General features: G+C 41.3%; 1 protein-coding gene across 2 annotated transcripts in view; it reads right to left on the bottom strand.

Annotated features, from left to right (window-relative positions):
- The window catches only part of LOC137543740 (gastricsin-like), a 33,967-nt gene extending 21,917 nt beyond the window's left edge, over positions 1-12,050 (bottom strand). The window contains exons 1-3 of one of the 2 annotated variants that reach the window (XM_068264873.1): positions 12,017-12,050; positions 4,461-4,617; positions 4,238-4,355 (exon numbers count right to left, since the gene is read on the bottom strand). In XM_068264873.1, coding sequence (XP_068120974.1) covers positions 4,238-4,355; positions 4,461-4,580 — 238 coding nt within the window. In that variant the 5' untranslated portion in view covers positions 4,581-4,617; positions 12,017-12,050. Of the gene's footprint in view, positions 1-4,237; positions 4,356-4,460; positions 4,618-8,258; positions 8,327-12,016 lie in introns of those variants that run through there. The other variant, XM_068264872.1, reaches the window with a different exon arrangement.
- Positions 12,051-15,481: the final 3,431 nt, after the last annotated feature.

The following is a 15,481-nucleotide window of genomic DNA, read 5'->3' as shown; positions in this document are numbered from 1 at the left end:
GAGCAGAGGGGGCCTAGATGGTACTTAATGTATGCACCATTAACTTTCTTGTGTTCCTCCACCCTCTGCCTTTGTCTCAGTGCCCAGGAACTATGTACAGTGTTGATTGAATGAGAATGTAAATTGCCCAGTTATCTCATATCCATATGGTAGGGGCAGGTGGTATTGCTTATGAGTGCCGCATGAAAGTTTTGCTATGGGGCCCCATAATCTCTAGCTACGCCACTGGTTGTGCATCTGCAAGCGTATGAGACTCTCCATGTGTAAGCATGTTCATTGTTCAGCTGTGCATCATTCTTATGGTGTACATCAGTGTGTGAAAATATATTGCAGCTATAAGGGCTAGTTCACACTATAGGCTTTATTCACTAAACCATGATAACTGCTATCACGGTCACGCTAGCGTTTTGCGACGTTATAACGTGCGTAATGGTTTGCGTGCGGTAATGTGAATGTTTGCCCGCACAACGCTAATGTTCGCGTGAAAACGGCAGCGGATGTGCGCGCAAAATTCGCAATAGCACGTGAAAAAGTTACGTGCGTTATAATGCGCGCAAAACGCTAGCGCGACTGTGATAGCAATTATCACGTTTTAGTGAATCAAATCGCCGTACTCGTAACGCCGTACTCGCAATAAAAGTTAACACACAAGCGCTAAAACTTTGCACGTGCAACACTGCACGCAAAATGGCTTGCAAGCACATTTGCACATGCAAAGCTTTTAGGCGTGATAACTCAGTAATCACTGTTTTGTGAAGCAAGCCCATTGTATTTATTCATTTTCGGGTACAAGAGTTCACTTCCTGACTGGCGTCAAGAAGTGTCAAAATGAATCGCTCAGCAAAAGCGCTTAGAAAAGCAAAGTGTAGGGAAAAGCTCTTTAAAAAATGCTCAATAAATCGCTCAGCGCTTTGCGATAGCGCTGGCATTTTATAATGTGAACAAGGCCTAAGACCATGCTCCTATAAATACATTGCCAAGCAGCACAGGTGGAGAACTAGAGTCTTGAATTATTTACAGTATTTGTGACATTTCCTGCTTTTGAATAAAACTATTTTAGTGCTAAACACAATAAATAAATAGAAAACAAATGTTAGAAAAACAAACAAACTATGCATTCAGTTTAAAGGGGTTCTGTAGGGGCTTCCTGAGGATAAAAACAGCCACTTACCTGGGGCTTCTATCAGCCCTCTGTAGCAGTAATGTCCCACGCCGTCCTCCTCCGATCACCCGTTACCCGCCGCCAGCACCGGGCATTATTCGTCTGTCATAGCCAAATAATGCACGCTGCCGTTCGCGCCATCGGAAGCTTACTGCGCAGGCGCAGTATGAAGGTTTCTTGTACTGCGCCTGCGCAGCAAGCCTCTGATGATGCAGGCGTGAGCGAGCCAGCCACGGGCTGCGCAGCCGCAGTTGGACGGCGTGCCGTGCTAGACCGGGGCCGGCGGCGGGGAACGGCGGATCGGAGGAGGACGGTGTGGGAAATTACTGCTACAGAGGGCTGATAGAAGCCTCAGGTAAGTGGCGGTTTTTATCCTCAGGAAGCCCCTACAGAATCCCTTTAAGAACAAAGATAGGTATTCTTGGAGGATACGCTGTATATGTTTGTACTGGCACTTTTTGCACTAGCACTGTTAATGGTATGCTTCACTCTGAATACTTTTTCACTTTTTTGGTATTTTTCTATGGTGTTACCTCCCTTCCACCAATATTATGTGATATTTACGAATAATAATAATATTGCACAGATCTATGTTCATTTTTTCTGCATTTTTAATGTATGCTTCACTGTAATATTTTTATATTTTTTGCCTTTTTTTGCATTTTTTCTTGAGCGATTGCACATTTTTATACATACTGTTTATGCCATTGATATCCCTAGACTATTGGTACATCTCCTCATTATTATGTTGCATATTAGTCTTCATAATAGGGATTATAGCGCCTTGCCTATTTATTATTAGTCTGCATATAGACTCATGGATGTCATGCAACCATGCCTTGTTTTTAACATTGTTTTCAATCATGCAATTTGATAAAATAAAGATTTTCTGAATGGTGAAGCAGTGATTAATTTTGATTGGTCCTCTATGACCTCAGAGTGGGAATTCTGATTCTTTAGTTGTTTATACATGAATTATTTATTTGTGACATTTCATGCTTCTGATTAAAACTATTTTAGTGCTAAGCACAACAAATAAATAGAAAAAAAAATGTTAGAAAAACAAACAAAATATGCATTCCGTTTAAGAACAAAGGTAAAGTACACTGGTATTTGGTCTTCTTTATGGAGGTGAAACTCAAAAATAAATTTTTTGTAACGATCGGTGTCAACACGCAGAGAGAATCTGATTATTGGTGATCTGCAGATTCACCAGTAATGCAGATATACACCAGATTATGAATGATCTGCAGAATCACTAATAATCCAGGTATGTCTAACCTCTGGACACCTGAGATGTGAGTGTACAGTGTAACAGTAGCACTTTGAGAGAGAACCGCCAGAGGAACTGGAGGTAAGAAGAAGAAGGGATTTCACCTCAGACTGTGGGTGAATCCCTATGCCAAAGGCTCCCTAGAAGAGGGGCCTAGGCTAGGTTGCAGGAAGCCCTGCTGCTAATATTAACAGGCTTGCCCTAACTAGGTGTGAGGGCCTATTCTCTATGCCCTGGACCCGGGCTAAGATATAACACAGAAATGACACAGTATCCTAGTCTTGGGTGTGAGGTCCGTAGTCACAACACCCTGGAACTGGTCTAAAGCATAACATAGAACTAACACAGTATCCTAGTCTTGGGTGTGAGGTCCGTAGTCACAACACCCTGGAACTGGTCTAAAGCATAACATAGAACTGACACAGTATCCTAGTCTTGGGTGTGAGGTCCGTAGTCACAACACCCTGAAACTGGTCTAAAGCATAGCATGAGAAAGTATTCTAGCTCAGTGTGGATTCCCAGGTCCTTCCTGGTTCAACCACACCGTTGGATCTGACTGAAGTCTGTGTGCTAACACGTAAGCATTTGCAACGGCAGACGATGTGAGACTGAGGGACGAGTGGTTATATAGTGCAGCGCTGCTCAGCGCCGCCCAGTCCCTTCCAGCCAATCCACATACAAACTTGGATCAGCTGACCAAGGGAGTCAGCTGATCCCTCTCTGCTTCCCATAAAGCTTCTGTCTTGCCGTGTATTCCTCAGCCTATGTGCACAGGAAGGCTGCACCAGGTCAGACACATGTCGCCGCGCGTAAACCGCCGGACTGGACGCGGAAACGGCCGCCACGCCGTCAGAGCATGCGGCGGCCATTCCGCAATCCTTTACATTTTTGTTCTAAAACATTACTCGAAAAAATATGAACACAAAGAAAAAACTGAAAACACTAAAGATTGATATTATGTCCCTGAATGGCATGTTTAAACTTCACTAAGGGCCCGTTTCCACTATCTCCGAAATGGCAGGTTTTTCGGAGAGTTTCCCGGCAGGCGCATCACGCGGGGAAACTCTCCCATAGGGGAACATTGCGCCGCGGCCGAATCGCTTACATGAGTGATTCGGCCGGTACTGCCGGCAGAATTGGCTGCGGCGGCTGTGAATCCCATAGCCGTGCATGGCATGGCTGATGGGATTTGCCTGCGATCCCGCCCACCCGCTCAGTGGAAACGAGCCCTAAAGCTAACTGATAACATTCCCATATGCAGGACAAAATGTCTGATTGACTTGTAATTAAGTAATTGTTGTGCAAATGAAGTAGAGAAAGTTGTCTGCTTCCTTCCTGGATGCAGCAGATTTTCTGCATTGTGTATGCAGTTTAGTATAACTGAAGACAATCTGAATTTTATACTGGGCATACACGGCTCGATTTTGCAGCTCGATTCTGCACCCGATCATTTTGCTTGCTCGATTCTGCAGGCGATTCTCTTATCTTCCGCTCATTTTTCTTATCTTTTCCCATTGTCCTCCATGCAGAATTGAGTGGCGAATCGATCGGGCCGGAGATCGGACATGTCGGAAATTATCTATCCAGCCATCTAAATGGCTCAGAATCGAGCCGTGTATTCCCAGCATTAGAATGGCAACATAATCTTATCAATTAGCTTATAAGTGAAGTAGAGGTTGAGTATTAACCCTTCCAAATGCTTAAAAAAATGCTTAAAGACCACATATGAAAATTTAACTTCATCCCATTATAATACTTTCATGCTAGATTTCGTTACCATTTTACTTTATCCTCATACTCACTGCAAGCAGCACTTTGGCAGGATGTGGATGGAACCCAGAGGTTAGAGGAGCCTGTGTCAAACAGTACCAGGAAGTTTTGGGGTGGTGTTCCTATGCTGATCTGTCCATAGTAATAGGTCTAGATAAGAATAAGAATAGACTATATTTTTAGTCATGCACATAGTTATATGCACGTATATTAAAGTTAATTTGCTTAATATCCAAGTATATCGAATGAACTTACATCCATGTACATTGGCTCATAAGCTATAGCAAAATCATTTTTCTGATTGAAGTTGTACTTAAGTGCAGGGTCTCTCTTGTGTGTCTTCATATATTCATTCAGGATTCCTTTCTCCCTCATAACATCCCGAGCAGACTGGTATCTTTTCAGAGGGACCCTGAAATAAATGGGTAAAAGACAGGCTATTTATATTTTTGTTCATTTCTCTGTTTCTCAAGATATTGTTGAATTATATCAGTTTACGGTTATATGAAGATACAAGGCTGTAATAAGAGGGTTAATGAACTAAAATCGGAGAACAGTGGGATATTCTGGAGAACCTAATTTGCCCAGTAGAGTATTGTACTGTGTAAGGCCTCCTGCACACTGCAAATTTGATTTGCTATTCTGATTTGCAATTCCGATTTCCCTAGATGCTCGCAAATCGGAATCGCATGTAATGTCCTAGAGTTCTTAGCCATAATTAAAAGCAAATAGTTTTGAATAAGGATGATACCATTTATTAGCTATAAATGGTATCATCCTGATTCAAAACTTCTTGCTTTTACTTGTGGCTAACACAGTACAATACTGCTACTACTATGCTTGAAGATACCACACTGCACTTTCCTGCAACTGAATAGCCAATAAATGGTATCATCCTGATTCAAAACTTCTTAATTTGCCCAGCAAACCTGAACTGTATTTATTTAAAGAAAAAACTATCTAGTAGATATTAATCATTTTCAACCAGTACCTGAGTGATATTAGATCACCGTGGAGCTGCTGAAATAGCTGAGCTAATGTGTGGGTTACAGGTAGTGGGCAACAAGTGGCCTACAAATGCAGTTGAAGTCAGCAATTTATATATCTACTTTGCTCTTGGCGAAAATACTGTGAAGATGCTCTTGCATTACTTCATTTTTTTCAATGAAAGCTTAAGCAATCAACTTTAAAGGACAATCAAAAACAGTGTGGTTGATCAAAAGTAAATCGTGGTCAGTGGCCAAAACACTGCTAGCAAGATCCTGATGATTCTCCTTCACTAATCAATCGGAACAATGTTGTGTCTCCATCAGGGTCAGGCCGAGGCAGAAGCGAGAGAGGCTCCACCCTCAGGGCGCAGTGTAGGAGGGGGCGCACAACTCACTCAGCTATCATTCCCCTACTGTATTTGAAGCAGAGAGAAATAAGAAAAGGGGTACATGGCAGTGACTGCAAGCCAGATAACTAGAGATAACTAGAGATTAAGGTGTTGGGGGCTTTGGGGCACCTTTTAGCTTAATAGCCATCAGTGTGTGACGGCTGGGGTGGGAGGGATGGGGGTGTGCACTTTGGTGTCTTAGCCTTGGGTGCTGGAGGACCTTGTCCTGGCTCTGGTCTCCATGCTCTGAAACTAAAAATCACTTCTGTGTTGATCAAAATCATGTGCTTATTAGCCAATTCTTTTACGATCGACTGACATTTTCCATCATGCTTGATAGATAAGGGAGAGGGGTGCCTAATACTGGGGGTTCATTTGGCTACCTATACTGGGAGGAGCCTGCGTAATATTAGGGTGCACATTTGACTACCTATACTGGGAGGTGTGTACGTAATACTGGGGCACACCTGGCTACCTATACTGAAGGGGGGGAACTACTTAATACTGGGGCCAAATCTACTATCTACACTGTTGCGGGCACAACTTGTACAGGGGAAGGGGCACACTTCGGAATCTCCACTCTGCTGACAGATACCCAAGGTGACTCTTAGCCACGTATAATGTACTTTACATGACAATTCTTTCTGGGTAAGAGTTCACAAGTTGTATCAAATCAGAATAATTCTGCTTGTGTGAAGGAGTTTTGTGAAATATGGAGTAACAATACTAGCTACCAATGGTAAAGCTACCGATAAAAAGTGTGCAACCTTTAAAAGACACCTGAACAAAGAGGGATATGGAGGCTGCCATATTTATTTCCTTTTAAACAATACCATTTGTCTGGCATACTGCTGATGTCTTTAGCTACAATAGCATCTGGATCCCACACCTGTAACAAGCTTATGGCTAATTCAGTCAGACTTCAGTCAGAAACTCCTGATCTGCAGACTTGTTCACGGTCTATGGCTAAAGAGTATTAGAGGATAAGCAGGAAACCAGGCAACTAGTATTGTTTAAAAGGAAATAAATATGGCAGCCTCCATATCACTCTTAGTTCAGGTGTGCTTTAACGAGCCTGTACATTGTAAACTAAACATTCAACACTGATTGAGGACTGGAGGGAAAAAAACACAGGGACAACAGAAGCCCAATCTGGTGAAGAAGATTGTGTCAATTTATACTACAGACAATTACACAGTAATTTAATACCCACAAAGGTGGGTTGCCAAGTAGGCATCGACGGCAAGGAAGTACCGTCCCCACTCGGCCTTTGGGTGTCGGGTCTGGTCATAGCTCTCCAAAAATTGAATTTTAATTCTTGAAAAGTTAAAATTATAACCCGATGGGGTAATGACAAGTAAAAGGAAAACTTTGGTTTAGACAATCAAAGTTTTGTTGCTACTACAGTTTCTGCATGGGTTACTGACCCGATGAAGTGGCTGTTGGCCGTGAAACACGTTGTCAATTTTTGCGCTGAATAAAAGTCTAATTCTTGTGATCAATGAATTTTTCAAGGTAAGCTAAGACTTACTTATTTTATTATTATATTTTTATTGGATTCCATCCTGCGATCTAGACCTCTTTATTTCTGGTCTCTCTCGGCTTTTCCTTTCTAAGCATTCAATGGATAGTCTACTCATATAAAGTTATAATTACCTGCCGGGTCTTTTTCTTCTGAATCACTCCCGGAGCTCCATGTCCACCGACTTCAAGAGCATATCGCAGCCCCCTTACTGCAAAACACCATGATGTTCTCGCTACTCAAGATAGAAAAAGAGCTGAGGCACTTTGCTACAAGGGGGCGGGGCTATGCACCAGAAGCTGGTGGACCTGGGGCTTGGGGAGAGATATCTGAAGTAAAAGACCCTGCAAGTAACAATAACTATGAGAAGACCATCCATTGAATATTTCGTTTAGACTGAGTAGACTCTTTAAATATTACTCAATTTGTCTACAATTTTGCATATATACATATATATATATATATATATATATATATATATTAGGGAATTTTAATTTTTCATATATTGAGTGGTCACAATTAGGGAAAATACATTAAGATACATCAGAATGGCTTTTCTTTAAATCACTGGTGAAGAATAGAGCTCCAGTATTAAGAGCAAAAAAATACAGTATTGGCAGATGTATTCTCTCAGTGTCAATCATTGGCATCTCCACATCCAGTTCAGTGAAATCAGTGCACAGCAGGTGGACAGTGCAAAGACTGTTCACTGCTTTAATAATTGAAACCAATGACAAAAATCAGTGAAGAAGCAAATCTAGTATAGAGGTATTATCATGTGTCTTGTCCTGATTATCACCTTTTTAAATTAGTAACAGAAAAATAGCAATAAAATGATGAAAAATTATTTATTTATTTTTTGCTTTTTATTCTATCGCTAGTTTATGTCTGTCACAAAATTCACAGACTATTCTTGCGAGGAAAACAAAGGTTTCCTGCAGGTGCTGCGGCTTTCTCCCACAACTCAAAGACCCAAAGACTAGCAAGCTACATGCCCCCACAAAGAGTGCAGTATAGAAAATAGATGGTGAGTCCCTTTGAGGGATAGTGAGCGATCTTAATTGTTGATTGTAGTGTGTAGAACACTACAGACAGTTTGTCAGAGCCAAAGAGACGTATGACATGCAAGCACTAAAACATGGAAGGGACTCACCTTACCAGGCCCTCTGCCAGCTGCAGGCTTATAAATATGAACACCACCCACTTCATGATTTTCCTCCTCTTCACTTTTGGGAAGATGTGGCTCAAACCATCAAAAATATTTCTTTTTATATAGTACGACTGTCATCCATTCTCTTTGCTTCCTTACTCTGACCAATCAAAATCTTTATTTGAAAATGAAATGTTTCCATATTAATTCACATGTGATAAGAGAGTTTAACTTGGTAGGGATGGCAGAACAATATTTGGATGCCATTCACTAGCTGCCTTTCACCTTGAAGTGTTTTCGGTACAATTTCTTTCCTTAGAGGGTTGAAACATCCTAAAGCAGACTAGGGAATAGATCTGTGTAATGTAATATGACATTTGTTCTTGATTCCTTAATACTGTAGTGTTGTTTTAGGGCCCTTTTACACTTAATGCGTTGGTATGCGTTAGTACATTTTCATATGCGTTTTTTCCATAGCAGTGCATTGTTAAGTTAAAACACATATAGTGGGAACTGTGCCATAGGGAAACATGGGCCTTACTCTGAAAATCCGTTTACAAAAGTAAGGCAACCGATTAAAGGGCCCTTAAAGGGGCACTATGGTGAAAAATGTAAAATATGTGCAAACAAAGACAAATAAAAAGCAAGAAGTTTTAAATCAGGATGATTCCATTTATTGGCTAACTAAAAAGAATAAGAATAAGTAAGCTTTCAGCCTTGCAGCCTTCCTCGGGCTAACATCCTGTTTGTTTGCAGGCTGATGGTACAGACAGCTAAATACATGCAACATCAAAAGGGAAAAACAGATTTTTTTCAAGCATAAATACATGTCATTAAGATGCCTTAAGTGAAACAGAACATCTACATGGGGTGAGAGGTTGTTAGCTGAGATAAGGATCCATGTTTACACCATGCTTCCAGACCTGGGAGTTGGACTGACACAGAGGTATCGTAAATTCTGAGTTCACAAGTTTAGCTATACAGGCTGAGAAAGAGTTTAAATATCATCAGCCTCATACCAATATAAAAAGTTTTTGTCTTTATTCAAGCCCTTGTCCACTGCTTTGAACCAATTTATAAATTTTGTTTCTGCTATTAATCGATCATTTGTCGTTTTGAAGCCACCCTTCATAGACAAATAAGAAGTACATGTTTTTCCAGAGTAAAATGAGCCAAAAATTACTTTTCTCCTATGTTGCTGTCACTTACAGTAGGTAGTAGAATCTGACAGAAGCAACAGGTTTTGGACTAGTCCATTTCTTCATAGGGGATTCTCAGAAAGGCGTTTATTCTTTATAAAGATATTCCCTAAAAAGGATGTAAACAATGATGCTGGCCAGCTTCTCTGCTCGCTACACAGTTAGACAGAGCAACTGCCATTCACTAAGTGCTTTTGAAAATAAATAAATCCTTAAGAATCCCCCATGAAGAGATGGACTAGTCCAAAACCTGTCGCTTCTGTCAGATTTCTACTACTATATTTCTTTCTATTTCTGTTAGATTTCTACTAAAAGTAATTTATGGCTCATCATTTTACTCTGGAAAATATGTACTACTTATTTGTATTTTTTGCACATATTTGAAATTTTACATTTTTTCGCCATAGTGGGCCATTTATCTTCATTTATCAGCACAACTGCATGAAGCTAGATACTGTTTAATAAATAAATGGTGCAGCAGTGCCTTTTCAAATCAGAAATTATTTATAGGTCTGACTTCCATGAGAAATCTGAAAAAAGGATTTAACCATGTCCTTGTAAAGTATAGCGGAGATGCCGCCGCAACAGGGTGCGGCATGGCGGCTGTCTCCGCGTCTCAGCCGGCGGTTTCAGCCGCGCTATTACATGATGGAGTTTTGCCTGGGACTATAGTGAATACTGGAGAGGCCGCCACAGTAGTGAGCGGCATGGCGGCTGTCTCCGCGTCTCAGCTGGCGGCCTTCGCCGCATTGTTACATGATGGAGTTTTGCCTGGTCCTTCAGTCGCACATAGACTGAGAACTACGCGCGCGCACAGACAGGACCGTTATGCAAGTAGAAGGGGAGTCAGCTGATCGGCCGGTCAGCTGACTCCAACACTGTTCCTGATTGGCTGAGTGACTGGGGAGGCACTATGGAGCGCTCCCAGTATATATAGGACATGCCTGTCAGTAGTTCCTCCTCTGCTGTTGCATATGTTACATGTTAGCACTCAGACCTTAGTTCAGATCCCAAAGTGTGCCTAGAACCAGCAGGAGCTGGGGATCCACACTTAGTCAGTTTCTGTTGATAGCTAAAGTACTAATTGAATTGTATTATTTGTTATGACCTTCTGCTAGCCTTGACTACTCTTCTGCTTACTGATTCTGTGCTTCTGCCTATCTGATCCTGTTGCCGACTTAGCCTGAATACCACTCTGATTTAGCCTTCTGTCTTTGTACCTTATCTGTCCGTGGTTTGCCGAAACTGCCTGTCTGACTCTTCTACCCTCACTAGAGTGCCTAGTCTCTGGTGAGGGATTTCCTGTACAGATAGTCACCTGCTCCTCAGGTGACTAATAGCTGCAGTACAGTCTGAATCACCTGCTCCTCAGGTGACCAGTAGTTGCAGTACAGTCTGAATCACCTGCTCCTCAGGTGATCAGTAGCTACACTACACCTTTTGTCACCTGCTCCTCAGGTGACCAGTAGCTGCAGTACTGTCTGAATCAGTTGCTACAGTACACTCTGCTCCACTCATATTAGGAGCTACAGTATAGTGTTAATCACCTGCTCCTCAGGTGATCATTGGCTGCAGTGCAGTCTGAATCACCCGCTCCTCGGGTGATCAGTATTCCTTGTATTACAGTTGCACTAAAAAAACACATATCCTTACATCTTGTTATCCTGTGTCTCGCTATACTTGCATTATTGGTGATTCTGCAGATCACTACATAATCAGGTATAACATCTGTATTATTGGTGATACTGCAGATCACCAATAATCAGAAAATCTGTTCTTGCTGACACCGATCGTTACAGTCCTGCATTGCTTCTCACTCCCCCCACTAGTATTTTCCATAGGTACTGGGCTGTGTGACCTCCTCCCTCTGTCACCAGCCATCACTGTCTTCAGGCTGGCACTACATCATGACTACCTAGCTTCAACATCCTGGCTCACATAAAATAATGGTTGATGGAGCTCATGCACATGCATATATACTGTAGAAGCTTAAACCAGGACTGCTGGAACTACATAGCAATGATCAATACCTGCCCCGAAGTCAGTGTTGGATGCCTGGCAGGAGTAGGAAGCCGCACACCCCAGTAACCAAAGAAAGTAGTAGTGAAGTATGGTAATAAAGCAGGGTGGTGGTGAACTAGTCAACATAAGCATTGTTGTGTGTTATTTAACCTTTCGGGACCGGACAACTGTGGCCATTTAAGGACCACAGGTGTCCTTTCCCTATTGCACTCTGTGATTACTGTAATTGGTTCATAGTAATCACAGGCACAGAAGCCAATGAAATTGGCTCCTGACCGAGATGCGGAAGCTCTGCTGTCGCTGAGACAGCAGAGTGAGCGGGCGCAGCGATGGAACAGCAGCGCAAACAGCGAGGACGGCATGGGTGCGCGGCAGTGTTTAGTTGGACTCTATGTTCTTTTAGAGCTACACAGCCACCTGCAGGACGTAGATTCCAACCACTTTAGTCCGGAAGTACACCTGAAGTCTTGAATTGTAAAAAAAAAAAAATTAAAGTACACCTGTAGTGTGCCAAGAACTTAGGGGTGCAAGGGTACTTACTGTTGAATCTTTTCCACTTTTTCGTTGTCCTTAGAGTCCCCACCAGAAGTTGAACTAGCAATTCTTATCTTGGCAACTACAAGTTCTTAACCATGCACAAGCGCTTTCCTTTACTGGGCATGCACAATTCAGAACTCGGCATGCCCAGTTTAAAATGCCCAGTTCAAAATGAGCTCATCCACAGCCACAGTCGCTTCCTGAAGCATATTCGACTGACTGGCCAGTTGGTTATTAAAAAGATTGGCAATGGTAGGGACCCTGACTACAATGAGCATCAAGAACAGTTAAAACAAAAAATAGGTATTTAACCATCATCTGGTGAATTCTAATTTTATATTTTGCTTCAGGTGTACTTTAAATGTAGATAAAGATGGGCTTTAAGCATACAAAGACATGGTATCCAACTTGCATTATGCTGTTTAGGGTTGCTTGACTCTAATCAGTACAAGGTATGAACATTCATAAATTTATTGTTGTATGGCAGCTGTGCTGGTCTATGTGGCTGCAGTAGTGTCTGAATCACACCAGAAACAAGCATGCAGTTAATCTTGTTAGATTTGACAATAATTTTAGAAACCCCTGATACGCTGCATGCTTTATCAGTGTCTCTAGCTGGTATTGTTTAAAAGGAAATAAATATGGCAGCCTCCATATCCCTCTCGTTACAGTTGTCCTTTAAAACCAGATCCCTTGGTGCGGGGGAGGGGGGGGGGGGGTGCAGTAAGTAAGGAAAGCTCCTCCTAGCAGAGATCCACACAATAGAAACAGCCTAGCAGAAGTTCCAAGTCCTTACACCTGTGTGTAAAATAACACAAATATTTGGCTAGAATTTGATTACAAAATAAATAGGAAGGTTTAATCATTAGTGTGGTCTTTTTTTTCCACAAGATGTAAATATTACAGCTGAACTTTGAAGTGAGGTGGGGCAGAGGCTATTGATACTTCAATTAAAACATGGCGTAATTCCATTTTATCACTGACCAAACAATTACAGCAGGTCACCTTTGGCTAAACAAATGGATACAACAAAACTTGTCAAGTTTTGCATTCGGGGAAATCGACGAACAATTTTTAGCATGTTTCATTTCATGTCTATAAACAGGTATACTTCATAGTTTTTTTCCCCCTAAAATTCTAACAAGCATTTTGCCTGAAGCTTCTTTGTTCTATATAACATCAACTTAATTGTTATATATAACATAAAATTCACTTCCAATGTTAAATATAACAGGGTAGAAATAGCAGAGCAGACAAGTGACTGGAGTACAGAAACAAAGATTCTGTGCAGTCCATTGGATATAAACAATAGAAAGTACTGCATTGCCCTAGCCAGTTTTAAAGCTCTGTACATGCTTGACTGCCGCTGCCCAAAGAATTATAAACAGCAGAGAATCACTTAACTATAGAATCTCATATAACATACTCCACTTATGTGGGCAAAGCAAGTTAACCTTGCAGAGATTTGAAAACTGTCCCCTGCCACTGCCCACTCCTTAACCATTTAGAAGGCTTTCAGATTTCAACATAAAATGCAGTCAGCCTTCAGTCTTATGTCGGTGCTCTTTGGTAGCCCAGACTTCCCTTCTGGCCACAGCAAAGCCTCCTTCTCTTGGTGTCTAATCATGGACTCACTACTGTAGGACACTTTCTGAGGGCTTTCAGAATCGTTCATTGAGATCGTCATGGCAAAGGAGATCAACTTGCCTTTTGTAGAACTCTTTCATGCTCACCAAATGTTTCACTACCTATACACTACAGTTGACACCAAATGTACATCTGAGCTATCTATCCTTTGAGATATAATGCAAATATTATGCTTTACATAAAGGCCTAGTATCTTACATCTTTGCTATACTGACAGACCCTAGCTCTGGTTGTAAATTGAGTTTTCAGATAAAATGGGAATCGGATACTGGATCTACTATCACTACTGAGAGAGATGGGCACATTGCTGGAAAATGCTCAACAAAAATAGCATACAATACTCTACTATTGAGACTTCTTTGAAGTTGTTGCATAGATGCTACTATACTCCTGTGCAGATGCATCAATCACTTTCTAATTTTTCTTTTCATGGATGCTATATGGTGGGCACTTTGTGGCATGTTTGGTGGGAATGCCCTAGAGTTAAGACCTTCTGGAATGCAATTTGGCACGCAATATGTATGGTTACATACCTTAAGATTCCAGTTGACCCTTCTGTGATGCTACTAGGGAGTAAGCCCTCTGGGTCTACTTACCCACCCCACCGATTTGTTCAGCATGTGGCAATGTCTTCACTAACTTAAATAAGGTTATACGTTATGACCACATTTTGGCAAAAATTAAGAACACCTTGGCCAGCTTTTATAAAACATAGACCGCTTGGATAGATTGGCAGGATAATGAAGGTCTATCATATGTCCTGCACTTTTTAACATAATCCCCTAGTTGTTGTACTTTTTTTTAGAATTTTTATGACTTTCATGAGCTGCCTTTGGAGAGTCAGACGTGTGTACCTAATGTCCTACTGAAGCAAGTAGACTACTTTCCCTGCTTTCCTTTGATATCCCAGTGTATTACACAATTGAGCCTAATCTACATACCATTACCCCTGTTGCAAATATTATGTTTTCTTTACAGTGTTGTCTTTTGCATTTTCTTATTAATATATTTTGTAAGAATGCAATAGTATATTGGGTAATGTTGACATTGTAAGTAGAATATATTTAAAGGTATGAGTTTAAGCCCCAGAATCAAAGTCAAGGCCAATTTTATTATGAAGTCCTTACACTACTGTGTGTGAATGTGTGTGATAGTGTGCTTTTACTGTATGTGTATGGTTTTTAAAGCTTGATTGTATTATTTATTGAAATGAAAGAATCTCTTTAGAAATATTTTTAGTTCTGCATTTTCTGTTAATACTGAAATGAATATTATTAGGGTGCCCTACTCACAATACAGCTACATAAAGTTTAGACACGTGTTGTGCTTACATCTGTTGAACTAAAGAGGATAGGATTAGCGTGGCACTTCTCCTCTCTAATGGGGGATTTGTTGACTCCGGCCTCTCAGGCGGGCTTTATGTGGACAGGTGGTCAATAATATACTGACAGTCTTGTTAGTATTCAAACACTGTATGCAGGACGTGTGCTCCGCTGTTGTAATATGAAGGAAGAGATTTGAACAATATAAAATGAAGAGCAGAGAGCGTGCATCATCCATCCAGACTTGTGCATTTATTGCAGATAGGCAAAAACCAGTGCAGATACAATACGGTGCATAACATGATTCATCTGTGTTACATGTTTGATGTAAACATGTAACACAGATGAATCATGTTATGCACCGTATTGTATCTGCACTGGTTTTTGCCTATCTGCAATAAATGCACAAGTCTGGACGGATGATGCACGCTCTCTGCTCTTCATTTTATAGTGCTTACATCTGTGCCAACTGTCTTCAGAGTTTGTCCTTGAGCTTTGT

The sequence above is a fragment of the Hyperolius riggenbachi genome, unplaced genomic scaffold (genome assembly GCF_040937935.1).
Source record: "Hyperolius riggenbachi isolate aHypRig1 unplaced genomic scaffold, aHypRig1.pri scaffold_195, whole genome shotgun sequence".
In the NCBI taxonomy this organism is placed as follows: Eukaryota; Metazoa; Chordata; class Amphibia; order Anura; family Hyperoliidae; genus Hyperolius; species Hyperolius riggenbachi.
The sequence above is the reverse complement of the archived record's forward strand: the minus strand, read 5'-3'. Positions and strand labels throughout refer to the sequence as shown.